The following is a 13,948-nucleotide window of genomic DNA, read 5'->3' on the forward strand; positions in this document are numbered from 1 at the left end:
ACAAGCGCTCGTGGCCTAATGGATAAGGCATCTGACTTCTAATCAGAGGATTGTGGGTTCGAGTCCCACCGAGCGTGATGATTTATCCCGTAACTTCTCAATTCTTTCTCAATCATCTTAGGTACAAGTCCTATGGCCCTTGCTTCTCTTTTATTTTATCACATTGGAAATTATCATGTGAAACAAGTGCTCGTGGCCTAACGGATAAGGCATCTTACTTCTAATCAGAGGGACTCGAACCCATCGAGTGTGATGATCCGCAACTTCAGTTCTTTTTAAGTCATTCTCAATCATCTTAGGTACGAGTTTTATCGGCCTTTTTATCCTTTATTTTATCACATTTATAAGGATGACAAAAGTTGGAAATTATCGTCTAAAACAAGCGCTCGTGGCCTAATGGATAGGGCATCTGACTTCTAATCAGAGGATTGTGGGTTCGAGTCCCACCGAGCGTGATGACCCGCAACTTCAATTCTTTTTTAAAGTCATTCTCAATAATCTTAGGTACGAGTCTTATCGGCCTTTTTATCCTTTATTTTATCACATTTATAAGGATGACAAAAGTTGGAAATTATCGTCTAGAACAAGCGCTCGTGGCCTAATGGATAAGGCATCTGACTTCTAATCAGGGGATTGTGGGTTCGAATCCCATCGAGCGTGATCACACCCATATAATCTGTAACCGTAAAAAAATAATAAATCTAATTATTATAATAAATCTAATTATTATATTAATGGAGTTTTTCGATAAATAAAATAAAATTTTTAGTTGGTCCAAAATCAGAACCTTCTTGATAATAACAACTTATTAAAATATAATTGGAACCAAAATTCAATAACAAACGAAATACGAGGGCCATTTAATTAATGTTTTGTCTTTTTATTATATTTTTAAAATAGAAAATTACAGATTTAATAGATTTTCAAGTTGAATTTTTAGATTATCTTTAAAATTTTATTTTAAAGAAATTTTTTTTAAAAATACCCGAAGGATTCATTGTTCATAACACTTCGTATCAGAGTCAAGTCTCTCACTTTAGAGAAGAGAAATGAGCTCAATGACATAGTTATTAACCATTGGTATCAGAGCTAATCGAACGGAAAATGAGCTCTAGAGAAGAGAAAAGGGTTGTTCGAGATAGATGACTATTTGAGAGGAGACTTTAGCAATACTACGTTCGAGAGGAAGATCATTGAACTGCGATTTAAAATCTTATTTCAGATAAAACGAGAAAGAGACAATATTTTATTAATATTAAAGTTAGCTTAACTTAGCTAATGACTCCCTGCCCTATCAGAAAATTGAAGTATGTCTGTTTATTTCTCGGGAAAAAAAATGGTGACTAAATTTTCCCGAGAAAAAAAAAAACAAATATATATAATAATTTTTTTTTTCTTAGAATCTAATTTATAATCTCAATGTTATCGTTTTATGAAATCCAAACACTGTCACACTTCTATTTTTTTTAATATATATATATATATATTAAAAAAAAAGCTAAATATAATAAATTATTATTGAAGAGACGATTTCAAATTTTTTTTTTCAATTTTAATGAAATCTTGAGCATTAAAATTATTTATAAAAAATACAAATTAATAATTATTTATTTACAAGATGTTTTGTTTTTATGCTATAAAACAAATTATATCAATTTTTTATTATTAAAAAAACCAACAAAAAAAAAAAACAGGTTTTATTGTTTTCAAGCATGTCTGTCAGTTTCTTGGGACTTTTTTTTTTAATTTTAATTAAAAAATTGGTGGTTGACTTTTTTCGAAGAAATAACATAAATAAATAAATAAATAAATATATATATATATATATATATATATATATATATATATATTAAAATAATTTAAATATCATCGATCCATAAACTTCTAATTTGTTTTGTTTGGATACGAAGTTTCACATTTGGCTTTTCAATAAATTACAAAATTTATTACTAATAATCTTTTTTTTTTATTGGAATTATTACATTTTTGGCTTCTTCATGTAATATAAAAATGGGGAAAAAAAGAAAAAAAAAGAGGTTAAATTACCAATTTATTTGTGTTATTTGATTTTTTTTAATTAAAAAATATTAATTTTTGAACTAACTTAAAAAAATAAAAAAAATATACATTTTTAAATTTTAATTTTATATTAAATATATTTTTTAAAAATATTATGAATTATGGACTTATTAAATTTAGTATATCAATTAATTTTTAATAATATATTTTTTTTATATTTATCAACCATATTTTTGTCACATTAATGTGTGTATTTTCTTGGTATGATTTATTTTAATTTTAGATAATAAATTATATTTTTTAAAAAATATATTATATATTTAACCACGAACTCCAATAAAATCTTGTGAATCATTTTTGGTTAGTAGTAGCAGTCAACTTCCCCAAAGTCAAATTTCCCATTATAATTTTTTTTTTTTTTAATATGGTTCGATCTCGAGTCATTCAGGTCCATTTTGACAACGTCCACGTTTCTAGTTTTTTATTTCTTAAATCTGAAACGTTTCTAATATTGTGTAGAGTAATTTTATGTGTTTTCATAATATAAGCCAAATATTATAGGTTTAAAATTTTGCATCATATAATGGTTATTTACGTTTAGAATGGTCGTTGATGTCTTGTCCATTGAAATACGTTCGAATTAACCAGTTATGATATCAATTGACACACAAAATACTCGTAATAAAAAAACGTGTTCGATATGAATTAGGAGTTTAAACCCATTTCGTAAAATTTTGAACTAATATTATCATTGTCCCCTTTGATCGTGTGGTTATTCTCAGTTGGCTGGAACTTCTCATTTACGAACGGTTCTCTAGATTTGAAACGAAGGTCTTGAACTCGAGTTTGTGAAAGACTCTTGTCGTTCATCTTATCTAAGCGTGAGGACCCGAGTTGTTGAGGTACCAAGACGAACAGGTCGAAATTGGGTCCATTTTTGGTTGTAGACAACTTTTTGAATGATTTGTCGAAGTCAGCTGGCTGTTTGTTTTCTTTTTGTCCTTTCACTTTGCTGCTTCTGAGATTTTCAACTGGTTTTCCTTCTTTTAATGCAATGCAAAAAGCTTCAAAGCTAACCCCAATTTGCCTTTCTAACAATAGGGACCATTCAAACAAAAATTGGATACCTTTTAAGCCTTCTTTTTATCTCGCTACTTCACTCGAGTATTGATCTTTTCGGGACAACAAATATCGAGTTTCGTGTGGAAATACGTCTATTAGGGAGAGGTTTCCATACCCTTATAAAAAATGCTTCGTTCCCCTCTCCAACCAACGAATCCACTCTCTTTAGGGGCCCAGTGTCCATGTTAGTACACCACTCGGTGTCTAGCTCTAATACCCTTTTGTAAGCTAGCCCACTGCTAGTAGATATTGTCTGGTTTATTAGGGAGACATTTTCACGCCCTTATACTCATATAGAATGTTTGGTTCCTCTCTCCAACTAACAAACCCAACTCCTTAGGACCCAGTGTCCTTGTTGGTGGTGGCTCTGAAACCCTTTGTAAGGCTAGCCCATCGCTAACAGATGTTGTCTGGTCTATTAGGGAGACATTTGCATACCCTTATAAAAAATGTTTGGTTCTCTTCTCCAACCAACCAATCCAACCCCGTGAGACTCAATGTTCTTGTTGGCACACAACCCAGTGTCTAGCTCTAATACCCTTTGTAAGGCTAGCTGACCGCTAAAAGATATTGTCTACTTTGACCTGTTACATATCACCATCAGCCTCACGGTCTTAAAATGTGTGAGGTTTCTACACCATTATAAGGAATGACTTTGTGTCCCAGTATCCTCGCTGGCATACCAGGCGAATGCTTTGTGTCCTAGCGTCCTCGACGACACACTATCCAGTGTCTAGCTCTAATACCATATTAAAGAAACACAAATCTCCACAATGGTATGATATTGTCCATTTTGAGCGTAAACTCTCTGTTACCTAACTTTTGGTTTCTCGAAGAGACCTTATGTAAATGTAGATGTATTCTTTACTTATAAACTCACAACCACCCCTAATTAGTGGACGTGGGACTCCCCACCAACCATCCTCAACATATAGACATTCAAAACTCCGACCTCAATAAAAACAACTCTTTTTGAAATATTTACGAAGGGTCAAGTGTATTTTTTTAAATTAAAAAACAAAACTTTTTAATATTTTGATTGGATTTATATAAATAAAAGCAAACCCATTTGATAGATTGTCTCCCATGAGGAGTATCCATCCACCACACTGCATTTCTTGTTCTTTCCCACCAGTGTTTATTCTCTTGCATTAATTTAGTTTGGATTGTTCATCTATGAATTTTGCTGTCTCTGTTTTAGCGTTCGTCGATATCTAGAGCCACTGTCGTACTGCATTTAATACTGTTTCACTCCTTGTTTTTTCGACATTGATTCAGAACCCATTTTTTGTCTCTGTAATGGCTTCTTAAAGACATCGAAGTTTTTTACAAACCCCCATCGTCGGTTCAGATTCTTCTTGACCCATGTTTCGATTCGAGAAAACCCCATCTTCTTTTTGATGGTCATTTGAAAAGGCTTCATACCGACAAGAAATGGTGAGAACATACGATGTTTCTATGAGAAGATTTGGTCTGTATGTCTTGTCTGCCACGGTTGTCTCTCATAGCAAACATTTAGCTTCTTGGAGATGAAAGTTTATTAGAATGTTTTTGTTGTAATGATTTTTGCTGTTCTACGGGAGATGTTTATGGATTTTTGTTTTGATTTTAGGAGGAAATGGGCAATACAAAGCAAGTTCTTGATGGGGATGTTCAGAATTCCTTGAAGCAGGAGGTATGGACATTCTTCTAGGCCTGTAATGGCTTTGTTTTTGTAGAAGTTCCATTGAGTTCAATCTGAAAAGGGTATTAAAATCATGGAGAAACTGTTGATATCATGTCGATAGGGCGTAAGTTCTGCAACGGGATAAGAAATGTCGAGAAGTTCGACGTTATTTCGAACTTCTGACTCTATAAACTTTAGTGTTTCGCGGGGTGCTTAGGTTGTGGATTATTTAGGAGTAGTGTTCTTGAGATCCCACATTGGTTGGGGAGGAGAACGAAATATTCGTTAGGAGAGTGTGAAAAACCTCTCCCTAGTAGACGCGTTTTAAAAACCTTAAAGGGAAAGTTTAAAGAGGACAATGTATGTTAGTAGTGGGCTTGGACTGTTATAAATGGTAACAGAGCCAGGCATCGGGCTATGTGCCAGCGAGGAGGCTGAGCCCCGAAGGGGGGTGGACACGAGGCAGTGTGCCAGCAAGGACGCTGGGCTCTGAAGTGGGGTGGATAGTGAGATTCCACATCGGTTGGGGAGGAGAACGAAACTTCTTTAAGAGTGTGAAAATCTCCCCCTAGCAGATGTGTTTTAAAAACTTTGAGGGGAACCCCGAAAGGGAAAGCCTTAAGAGGACAATATATGCTAGCGTTGGGCTTGGGCTGTTATAAATGGTAACAGAGCTAGGCATCGGGCGATGTGCCAGTGAGGAGGCTGAGCCTGAAGGGGGGTGGATACAAGGCAGTGTGCCAGCAAGGACGTTGGGCTCTGAAGCGGGGTGGATAGTGAGATCCCACATCGGTTGGGGAGGAGAACAGAACATTCTTTATAAGAGTGTGGAAACCTCTTCCTAGTAGACGCGTTTTAAAAACCTTGAGGGGAAGCCCGAAAGGGAAAGCCTCGAGAGGACAATATTTGCTAGTAGTGGGAAAGCCTCAAGAGTTAGACACTAGGCGATGTGTCATCGAGGAGGTTGAGCCCCGAAGGAAGGTGGACACGAGGCGGTGTGCCAACAAGGACGTTGGACCCCAAAGGGGGTGGATTGGAGGTCCCACAGAGTTAGATATCGGACGATGTGCGAGCGAAGAGGCTGAGGCTCGAAGGGGGGTGGACATGAGGCGGTGTGCTAGCAAGTCCCACTTTGATTAGAGAAAGGAACGAGTGCCAGCGAGGACGTTGGACCTTGAAGGGGGTGGATTGTGAGGTCCCACATCGGTTGGGGAGGAGAACGAAACATTCTTTTTAAGAGTGTGTAAACCTCCCCCTAGCAAACGCGTTTTAAAAACCTTGAGAGGATGCCCGAAAGAGAAAGCCCAAAGAGGATAATATCTGCGGTGAAACTGTTGCTAACACGTGATAAGACTATGAAATCTTTGAATCAAGCTCATTTCTGATATTCTTATACAGTCTCCTTAGCCTGCTCCCTGCTCTTTTTTCTGCAGATTCTACAGCTTCAAGAACAATTACAAAGCCAGTTCATCATTCGCCACGCCTTGGAGAAGGCAATGAACTATCAGCCTCTCGCACTTCATTCCGCTACCGAAAACTCGATTCCGAAGGTAACGTCATGGCCATACTTTCCATACATACTTGCATTGTTGTACATAGTCTTACTAGTTCTCATCAATGTTAGGCTGAGATGGATCTGATTAAACAAATAGCCGTCTTGGAGTTAGAAGTCGTTTATCTGGAAAAGTATCTCCTGTCGTTATACCGACGAACTTTCGAGCAACAAGTATCCTCTTTTTCTACCATGGATGATAGCCAAGAATCATTTGGCAATCAATGTAAAGAACGAAACGAAGACGAGGAACCAGAGAAGTCGTTACACGTTCACCGCAGCTATTCATCTCTTTCGCAGAGATCGCCCGGTTCATCTCGAAGCTATCCGTTATCAAAGTATATGGCTAAAGCAGTAGATTCATACCATTCCCTTCCATTATCAATGCTGGAGGTAACTTGATGTTGATCCATTTTGGACAAGGTAGAACTCCTCTCATTTGGGAACTTTTACATTGTTTTTTCAGCAATCTCGAGTTGATGCTTCGAATTCTACGAGCCTCGGGGAGCACCTCGGTGCCTGGATATCGGATCGAGCAGACGAGTCGCCTAACTGGATTGCTGAGGAGATGATCAAGTCCATCTCTGCAATATACCGCGAACTGACCGAACCTCCTTTGACGAATCATAAGAATCGTTCTCCTATCTCACCGTTGTCATCCATGTATGAACTTTCTTTACAAGACGTGTGCAGTATGAGGAACTACGAGAAGTCGTTTAACTCGAATTTCGAGAACTCGTTTCACACCGGAGAATTTAGTGCACCGTACGACACGATGTTGAAGGTGCAATGGCTTTCTAGAGAAAGAATGAAGGACATAGATATCAACCACATGCTACAAGGCTTCAGGTGATAGATACCTCATTCAAAGAAGCTATCTGTTTTGTATGCCATGACTCTGATATCGTCACTACGCTGTTGGCAGGTCACTTACTTCTCGGCTCAAAGATGTCGATCTCAAAGTCATGAAACACGATGAAAAACTCGCGTTTTGGATTAATGTACACAACGCGCTCGTAATGCATGTAAGTTCAGCACAAGCTCTGTGTTTTTCCTTTGATAATGATAAAGCCTGCTAGTGAATGTTCATTATACTTTGTTCTATAGGCTTATTTGCAATATGGTATCCCCAAGAACAGTTTAAAGACATTGATACTCAAGGTGAGGATAGCTTCTGTTGTATCCATTAACCAAAATAAATTCTCTAAGTACTTATTTCATTAGCTGCTGTACTTTCCAGGCCGCGTATAATGTTGGGGGACACGTAATAAGTGTCGATATGATACAAAGCTCGATTCTCGGGTGTCGTTTGCCTCGTCCGGGACAGGTTAGTATCATCTCTGTAACAGTTCAAGCCCACTTCTAACAAATATTGTCCCATTTGGGCTTCCCTTCAGGGTTTTAGAACACTTCTGCTAGGGAGAGGTTTCTAGAGGTTTCTACACTCTTGTAAAGAATGTTTCGCTCTCCTCCCCAACCGATGTGGGATCTCACAATCCACCCCTCTATCCTCGCTCGCACTCATTCCCTTTCCCAATCGATGTGGGACCCACTAATCCACCCTTTCGAAGCCCAACATTCTTGCTGGCACATCGCCTCATGTCCACCTCCCTTCGGGGTTCAGCCTCTGAGCCCCTCACTGGCACATCACCCGGTGTTTAACTCTAATACTATTTGTAACAGCTCAAGCCCACCGCGAACAGATATTGTCCTCTTTGGGTTTTCCCTTCTGAACTCCCTCAAGGTTTTAAAACGCGTCTTGCTAGGGAGAGGTTTCCACACCCTTATAAAGAATGTTTCGCTTTCCTCCCCAACCGATATTGGATCTCACAATTCACCCCCCTTCGGGGCTCAGCGTCCTCGCTGACACTCGTTCCCTTCTTCAATCGATGTGGGACCCCCCAATCCACTCCCTTCGGAGCCTAGTGTCCTTACTGGCACACCGCCTCGTGTCCACCCCCTTTGAGGCGCAGCATCCTCGCTGGCACATCACCTGGTGACTGACTCTATACTACTTGTAACAGTCCAAGCCACCGCTAACAGATATAGTCCTCTTTAGGCTTTCCCTTATGAGCTTCCCCTCAAGGGTTTAAAACGTGTTTGCTAGGGAGAGGTTTCCACACCCTTACAAAGAATGTTTCGTTCTCCTCCCCAACCTATGTGGGATCTCACAATCTCAAAATTATGTTTATGTTCTCGGAATTTGTGTCACCAATGTATATCAGTACATTCAATGTCTGACTGATTTGTTGCTTGATTAGTGGCTGCACTTGTTCCTCTCGTCGAAAACGAAACTTAAGGTCAACGATGCACAGAAATCCTATCGAATCAACCACCCCGAACCTCGGTTATACTTCGCTCTATGTTGCGGGAGCCATTCCGATCCAGCAGTATGTTATAACATCTGATTCTAGTATTGATATCAATCCAAGCTTCGAACGAAACCAGTTTTGAAATCGCTATTTGTTATTTTACGTAGGTTCGTGTCTATACGGCGAAGAGGCTGAATGAGGAGCTGGAGGTTGCAAAAGAAGACTACATCCTTTCAAATTTGAGGACACACAAAGGGCAGAGAATTCTACTCCCCAAGATTGTAGAGTCCTTTGCCAAGGATTCTGGCTTATGCGTGGAAGATTTGGAGGACGTTGTCGAGCGTCTAAGGCTCGACGGGTGTTTAAACGACAGTCGGCAGCTGCAACGAAAGAAGTTGTGGAAGAGTATTGGGTGGATACCTCACAACTTCACCTTCAGCTTTCTGCTGTCCAAAGAATTGGGATGCCACCAGTCCCTGTCTTGATAGTTTCATACCGAAATCTGAAACATTTTTGTCGAGCGAGATTCGATCGTTTGGCGTTGAAGGACGGCTCGTGATTGCACCTTGGAATGACAGATGAATCATAGCAATGGCTTACCAAGCAAGCTCATGATGTTGAATCCAAAAGGGGAAGAAAAATGTGAGTTTTGGACCAAAAATTGAGCTGTTTTGTCAGTCAAAAACAGGAATAGCAGGTTATGATTCAACTGTCATACTAAGATGTCTTGTCTGATGTCTGTTATTGTTGATGTAATGTCTCAAAATGCTTTGATTTTGTCTATATCTGTTCTAAGGAAGTTCGCCAAATGGTTGTTTCAAATATGAGCTTTACCTAAAAAGTCGTACTAGTGTTATGTTAGATCCTACGTCGATTGGAGAAGGGAACAAAACATTCTTTATAAGGGTGTGGAAACTTCTCCTTATTATACCCGTTTTAAAAATCGTGAGATTGAGGACAATATGTAACGAGCCAAAGTGGACAATATCTTCAAGCGGTTGGTTTGGACGGTTACAAATGGTATCAGAGCCAGACACTGGACGGTAGGACCATAAGGAAGGTGGATTGTGAGATCCCACATCAATCGAAGAGGGGAACGAAGCATTCCTTATAAGGGTGTGGAAACCATTCCCTAGCAGACGTGTTTTCTCACATCAATTGAAGAGGGGAACGAAACATTTCAAGGGTGTGGAAATCATTCCCTAGCAAACATGTTTTAAAAATAGTGAGGTTGATGATGATACGTAACAGTGTGGAAACCTCTCCCATCAAACCCTTTTAAAAAACGATAAGATTGACGACAATAAGTAACAATTCCTTGTAAGGGTGTAGAAATTTCTCCCTACCAGACGCGATACGAAACGGGTCAAAACAGACAATATATATTAGTGGTGGGCTTGATACATATAGGTAGCAATTTTCAATTTTTTAAGCTTTTTTACCCATCCAATCCTTAGAATCACTTTCATCTAACGTAGTCTCGGTTTATTTATGTACCTCTCATTTATTCTGATGTCACAAAAATAATAAATAATTCTTTAATCTAAGTGGATTTTACATCAATTCTAAATGACGTTAATAGTGTTGACAATCAAATTTAAAAAAAAAAAATACTTTTAAATAAATAAATAAAAATGATTAAATATTTAAAAAATTTGAAGCGTATAAACTACCATAACTGTTTTTTTCATAAAATATGATTATAATATATATATATATATATATATATATATATGATAAATTTGAGCTTGAAAGTCGAATCCCAACAAAGAAGCACCTGCCACAGACCTCATAGCTTGGCGGTTGTGTGAGACATTTTCCTCCATTGTCATCTTCACTTTCAGAAGAAACCCTAATCCGCCATTTTTGTTCCTCGAAAACCCTCTCGTAGGGTTTGGTTTGGTGTGGGGAGAGATGGAAGAACAAAGCACGGCTATAATTTTAGCAAGAGCGACAGAGTTGAGGCTGAAGATTAGAAGCTCTGTTAACACCACCACCACGAGTTCGGCGGTAACTTCCTGGGAGAATCGGGATGATCGGCTCGCCGTGGATGAAAATAATGGCGTTGGTTCGCGGCGGAGTGAGGCCGACGCGATTGAGGTAACGGAAGAAGACGAGGAAGCGGTGAGGCTTTTGAATATCTGCGGTGCGCTCGAGTCTCTTGAGAATCAACTCTCTTCGTTGCAGGTTTGATTGTTCTTTCCTTGATTTATGAATGACGATTGAAGAATATGTTTCGATTTAGTCGACTTATGTTGAAAATTGTTGTGCCTTATATGATGATTGATGTAGGCCTGTTTGGATCTAATAGTTGTCGAGATTGCTCAAAGTTGCATAGTCTAGTCCAAGTACTTACTGTATAAAGATCGATTTGAATCAGTTTGGGGTATACATTGAATTCATTCGAGCATCATTTTAGATATGGAATTGTTTTCTGTTCCTAAACATATGCTAGTAGTCTGAAAGCTTGCATTTATATGTTGGTGCATTGTTGCGCTTACTACCTCTCTGGTACTTGAATTAAAATATGAATGGGGTGTGAGATCCATGTCGGTTGGGGTGGAGAACGAAACATTGTTTATAAGAGTGTGGAAACCTCTCCCTATCCCTAGTAGACATGTTTTAGAACATAGAGGGGAAGCTTGGAAGGGAAAGCCCAAAGATGATAATATCTGCTAGTAGTGGGCTTTGGCGGTTACAAATGATATTAGAGCTAGACACTGGGCTATGTGCCAATGAGAAAGGTTGAGCCCTGAAGGGGGTGGACATGAGACGGTGTGCTATCAAGGACTTTGGGCCCTGAAGGGGGTGGATTGGGGATCCCACATCGATTGGAGAAGGGAATGAGTGCCAGCGAGGACGCTGAGCCTTAAATGGGGTGGATTGTGAGATCCCAAATCGGTTGGGGAGGAGAACGAAACGTTCTTTATAAGAGTGTGGAAACTACTCCCTAGCAGACTCGTTTTAAAACTTTGAGGGAAAGTTGAATGCCCAAAGAGTACAATATCTGCTAGCGGGCTTGAGCCGTTACATGGGGAGCATGATTCTCCCTCAATTTGAACATTTTATTGCATTTATTTGCTAATACTACAAGTATCAGGCAGTTGAAAGCTGATGGTTTTAGTGCTTCAGAATGTACAAATTTTGGGGTTGTTAAAGCCTTCAACGCCTCACTTCACTGGCATGTTAAAGCCTTCAAAGCCTTCAATCAAGGTGGGATCTCACAATCCACCCCTTGGGGCCCAGCGTCCTCGCTGGCACACTATCCGGTATCTACCTCTGATACCATTTGTAACAGTCCAAGCTCACCGCTAGCGGACACTACCCGGTTTGAGTTTTCTGTTTTTGGCTTCCCTTCAAGGTTTTCAAAACACGTCTGCTAAGGAGAGGTTTCAACACCTTTATAAGGAATGCTTCTTGTCTTCTATATTATTTTATAGAACATTCTTATATTTTATCTTCTAATTTGCAGGATTTACAACAACGGCAAAGGTACGAGAAGGAAGTAGCCCTTTCCGAGATCGAGCATAGCCGCGAGATGTTACTGGATAAGCTGAAGAAGTACGAAGGAGAGGATTTGGAAGTGATACACGAGGCGTCAGCTTTTGTTGGGGAGACCGTGCAGCACAACCAGTATCTCATGCTTCCTCCATATCCAAGCCATCCTGGTAATGGCTACTTACATCCCTTCCCTTCTGCACTCAAGTTTGTGAGCGCTGCTACAAATAAAGCTACAAAGGAACTTAACGAATCAGAACGGAAACACTCGAAATTGGATTCGACAAACTCGAGGTATAGATTAGGATCCTTCATTAGTATAGCTGCAAAATCCGTGGTTACCATTGTTGGCATAGTATCCATACTGCACTTGGCTGGTTTTCGACCAAAGTTTGCATCGAAAATTGCTGCTTTGAAGGCTTTGGACCGTTTTCAACGGTCTGCAGCTGTAAATAATGAATCACGCCATGGATGCCCTCCGGGTAAGTTCCTCGTGATGGAAAACGGGAAAGCTCGATGCGTTGTGAAAGAGAGAATTGAAGTTCCATTTTCTTCGGTTGTGGCTAAACCAGATGTAAACTATGGAAGCGGGTAACAGTTCAATCCGACACGATTGTGTGAGATGTGTTCTCCGAAAGGTCCTCGCTTATGCTAGTTTTTACATTCTTTTGCTTTGCAAAAACGTTTTCGATCAATGTTCTTATCTGCTGCATTCATCTTTTGATCAAATTTTTGAAGAAAGTATTGACACAGTACAAAGATCATAGAAAACTTCACTCTTGATTGATTTTTCCAGGAAAAGAGCTAAAGAATCTGTGCGTCAACCTGTCGACGGGACCGAAAGATCGGTAGACGACAACGAAAACAAGGGAAAGCAACAACCCGTCGTTTGAATCGTCGACAATGACTGTTATCGACGAGCCTGCCACGAATAGGACTAACAGGGATTGTACTGATAAGCCAAGAAACTGTAGGCATGCTACTCAGTGCAGGGAAGGCTTAAAAAAATATGACTTTTGCTAATATGAGCTTATTAAGGGTCCATGTAGGTCTTGAACTTACAATGTTATTAGTCAGTTCATGCCAGTCTCAAACCTGCGATTTAAATCGCGTTATTAACAGGATGCTCTAATCAACCAATTGAATTAATAGGCCTATGTGGTGCTTCAAACATTCGCTTATTAGCCGAACACTCTAACCAGTGAGTTAATAGGCTTAATAGGCTTAGAGTTGTGGTGCCTAGAACACTCTAACCAGTGAGTTAATAGGCTTAGAGTTGTGGAGCTAATGTGGTCTAATTTTATTTTTATTATTATTATTTTTTGTTTTCAAGAACTTGCGACTTTTGCGTTACTAGTATGACTCTAACTAGTTTTTTTTTTTTTTTTTTCTTCTTTTTTAATTTAAATTTTGTTGGTAAAAATTTAAATCAAAACCTCGTATTACTAGCCTGACACTCTAACAAACTGAGCTAAGCCTACAATTTAAATTAATTTTGTTTTTTTGTTTTTTTTGGCCCATGTGAAGCCCTCAAACCTGCGACTTAATTTTGTTTTTTTGTTCTTTTTGGCCCATGTGAAGCCCTTTTGGCAGCCCTCAAACCTGCGACCTTCGCGTTATTAACACGACGCTCTAACCAGCTGAGCTAATATAGGCCTACAGGTCAGGTGCCACTAATATCCGTCCAATCTAATTCTTTCGTAAAAAATTTAAATAGAAACAATTAATTATGGCCCATGCAGGTCTCGAACCTGCGACCTTCGCGTTATTAGCACGACA

At 39.1% G+C, this 13,948-nt stretch overlaps 2 protein-coding genes and 3 non-coding genes across 5 annotated transcripts; all 5 read left to right on the forward strand.

Moving 5' to 3' along the window:
• Positions 1–4: 4 nt before the first annotated feature.
• On the forward strand, positions 5–77 carry TRNAR-UCU. Its single transcript has one exon. It is a non-coding gene; the product is annotated as a tRNA-Arg (tRNA).
• Positions 78–382: 305 nt separating this feature from the next.
• On the forward strand, positions 383–455 carry TRNAR-UCU. The gene has a single exon. It is a non-coding gene; the product is annotated as a tRNA-Arg (tRNA).
• Positions 456–587: 132 nt separating this feature from the next.
• TRNAR-UCU lies at positions 588–660 on the forward strand. The gene has a single exon. It is a non-coding gene; the product is annotated as a tRNA-Arg (tRNA).
• A 3,915-nt stretch (positions 661–4,575) lies between these two features.
• LOC111776407 lies at positions 4,576–9,451 on the forward strand. The gene is made up of 10 exons (XM_023655845.1): positions 4,576–4,635; positions 4,754–4,816; positions 6,241–6,357; positions 6,432–6,752; positions 6,826–7,208; positions 7,285–7,384; positions 7,467–7,520; positions 7,600–7,686; positions 8,621–8,749; positions 8,839–9,451. Exons 1-10 carry the CDS (start codon positions 4,576–4,578, stop codon positions 9,154–9,156), a joined length of 1,632 nt encoding a protein of 543 aa, XP_023511613.1. The 3' UTR covers positions 9,157–9,451.
• A 980-nt stretch (positions 9,452–10,431) lies between these two features.
• Positions 10,432–13,342, forward strand: LOC111776303 (plastid division protein PDV2-like). Its single transcript, XM_023655724.1, has 3 exons — positions 10,432–10,858; positions 12,144–12,807; positions 12,966–13,342. Exons 1-2 carry the CDS (start codon positions 10,586–10,588, stop codon positions 12,762–12,764), a joined length of 894 nt encoding a protein of 297 aa, XP_023511492.1. The 5' UTR covers positions 10,432–10,585; the 3' UTR covers positions 12,765–12,807; positions 12,966–13,342.
• The last annotated feature ends 606 nt before the right edge of the window (positions 13,343–13,948 follow it).

Source organism: Cucurbita pepo, chromosome LG15 (assembly GCF_002806865.2).
Source record: "Cucurbita pepo subsp. pepo cultivar mu-cu-16 chromosome LG15, ASM280686v2, whole genome shotgun sequence".
NCBI classification, from domain to species: Eukaryota; Viridiplantae; Streptophyta; class Magnoliopsida; order Cucurbitales; family Cucurbitaceae; genus Cucurbita; species Cucurbita pepo.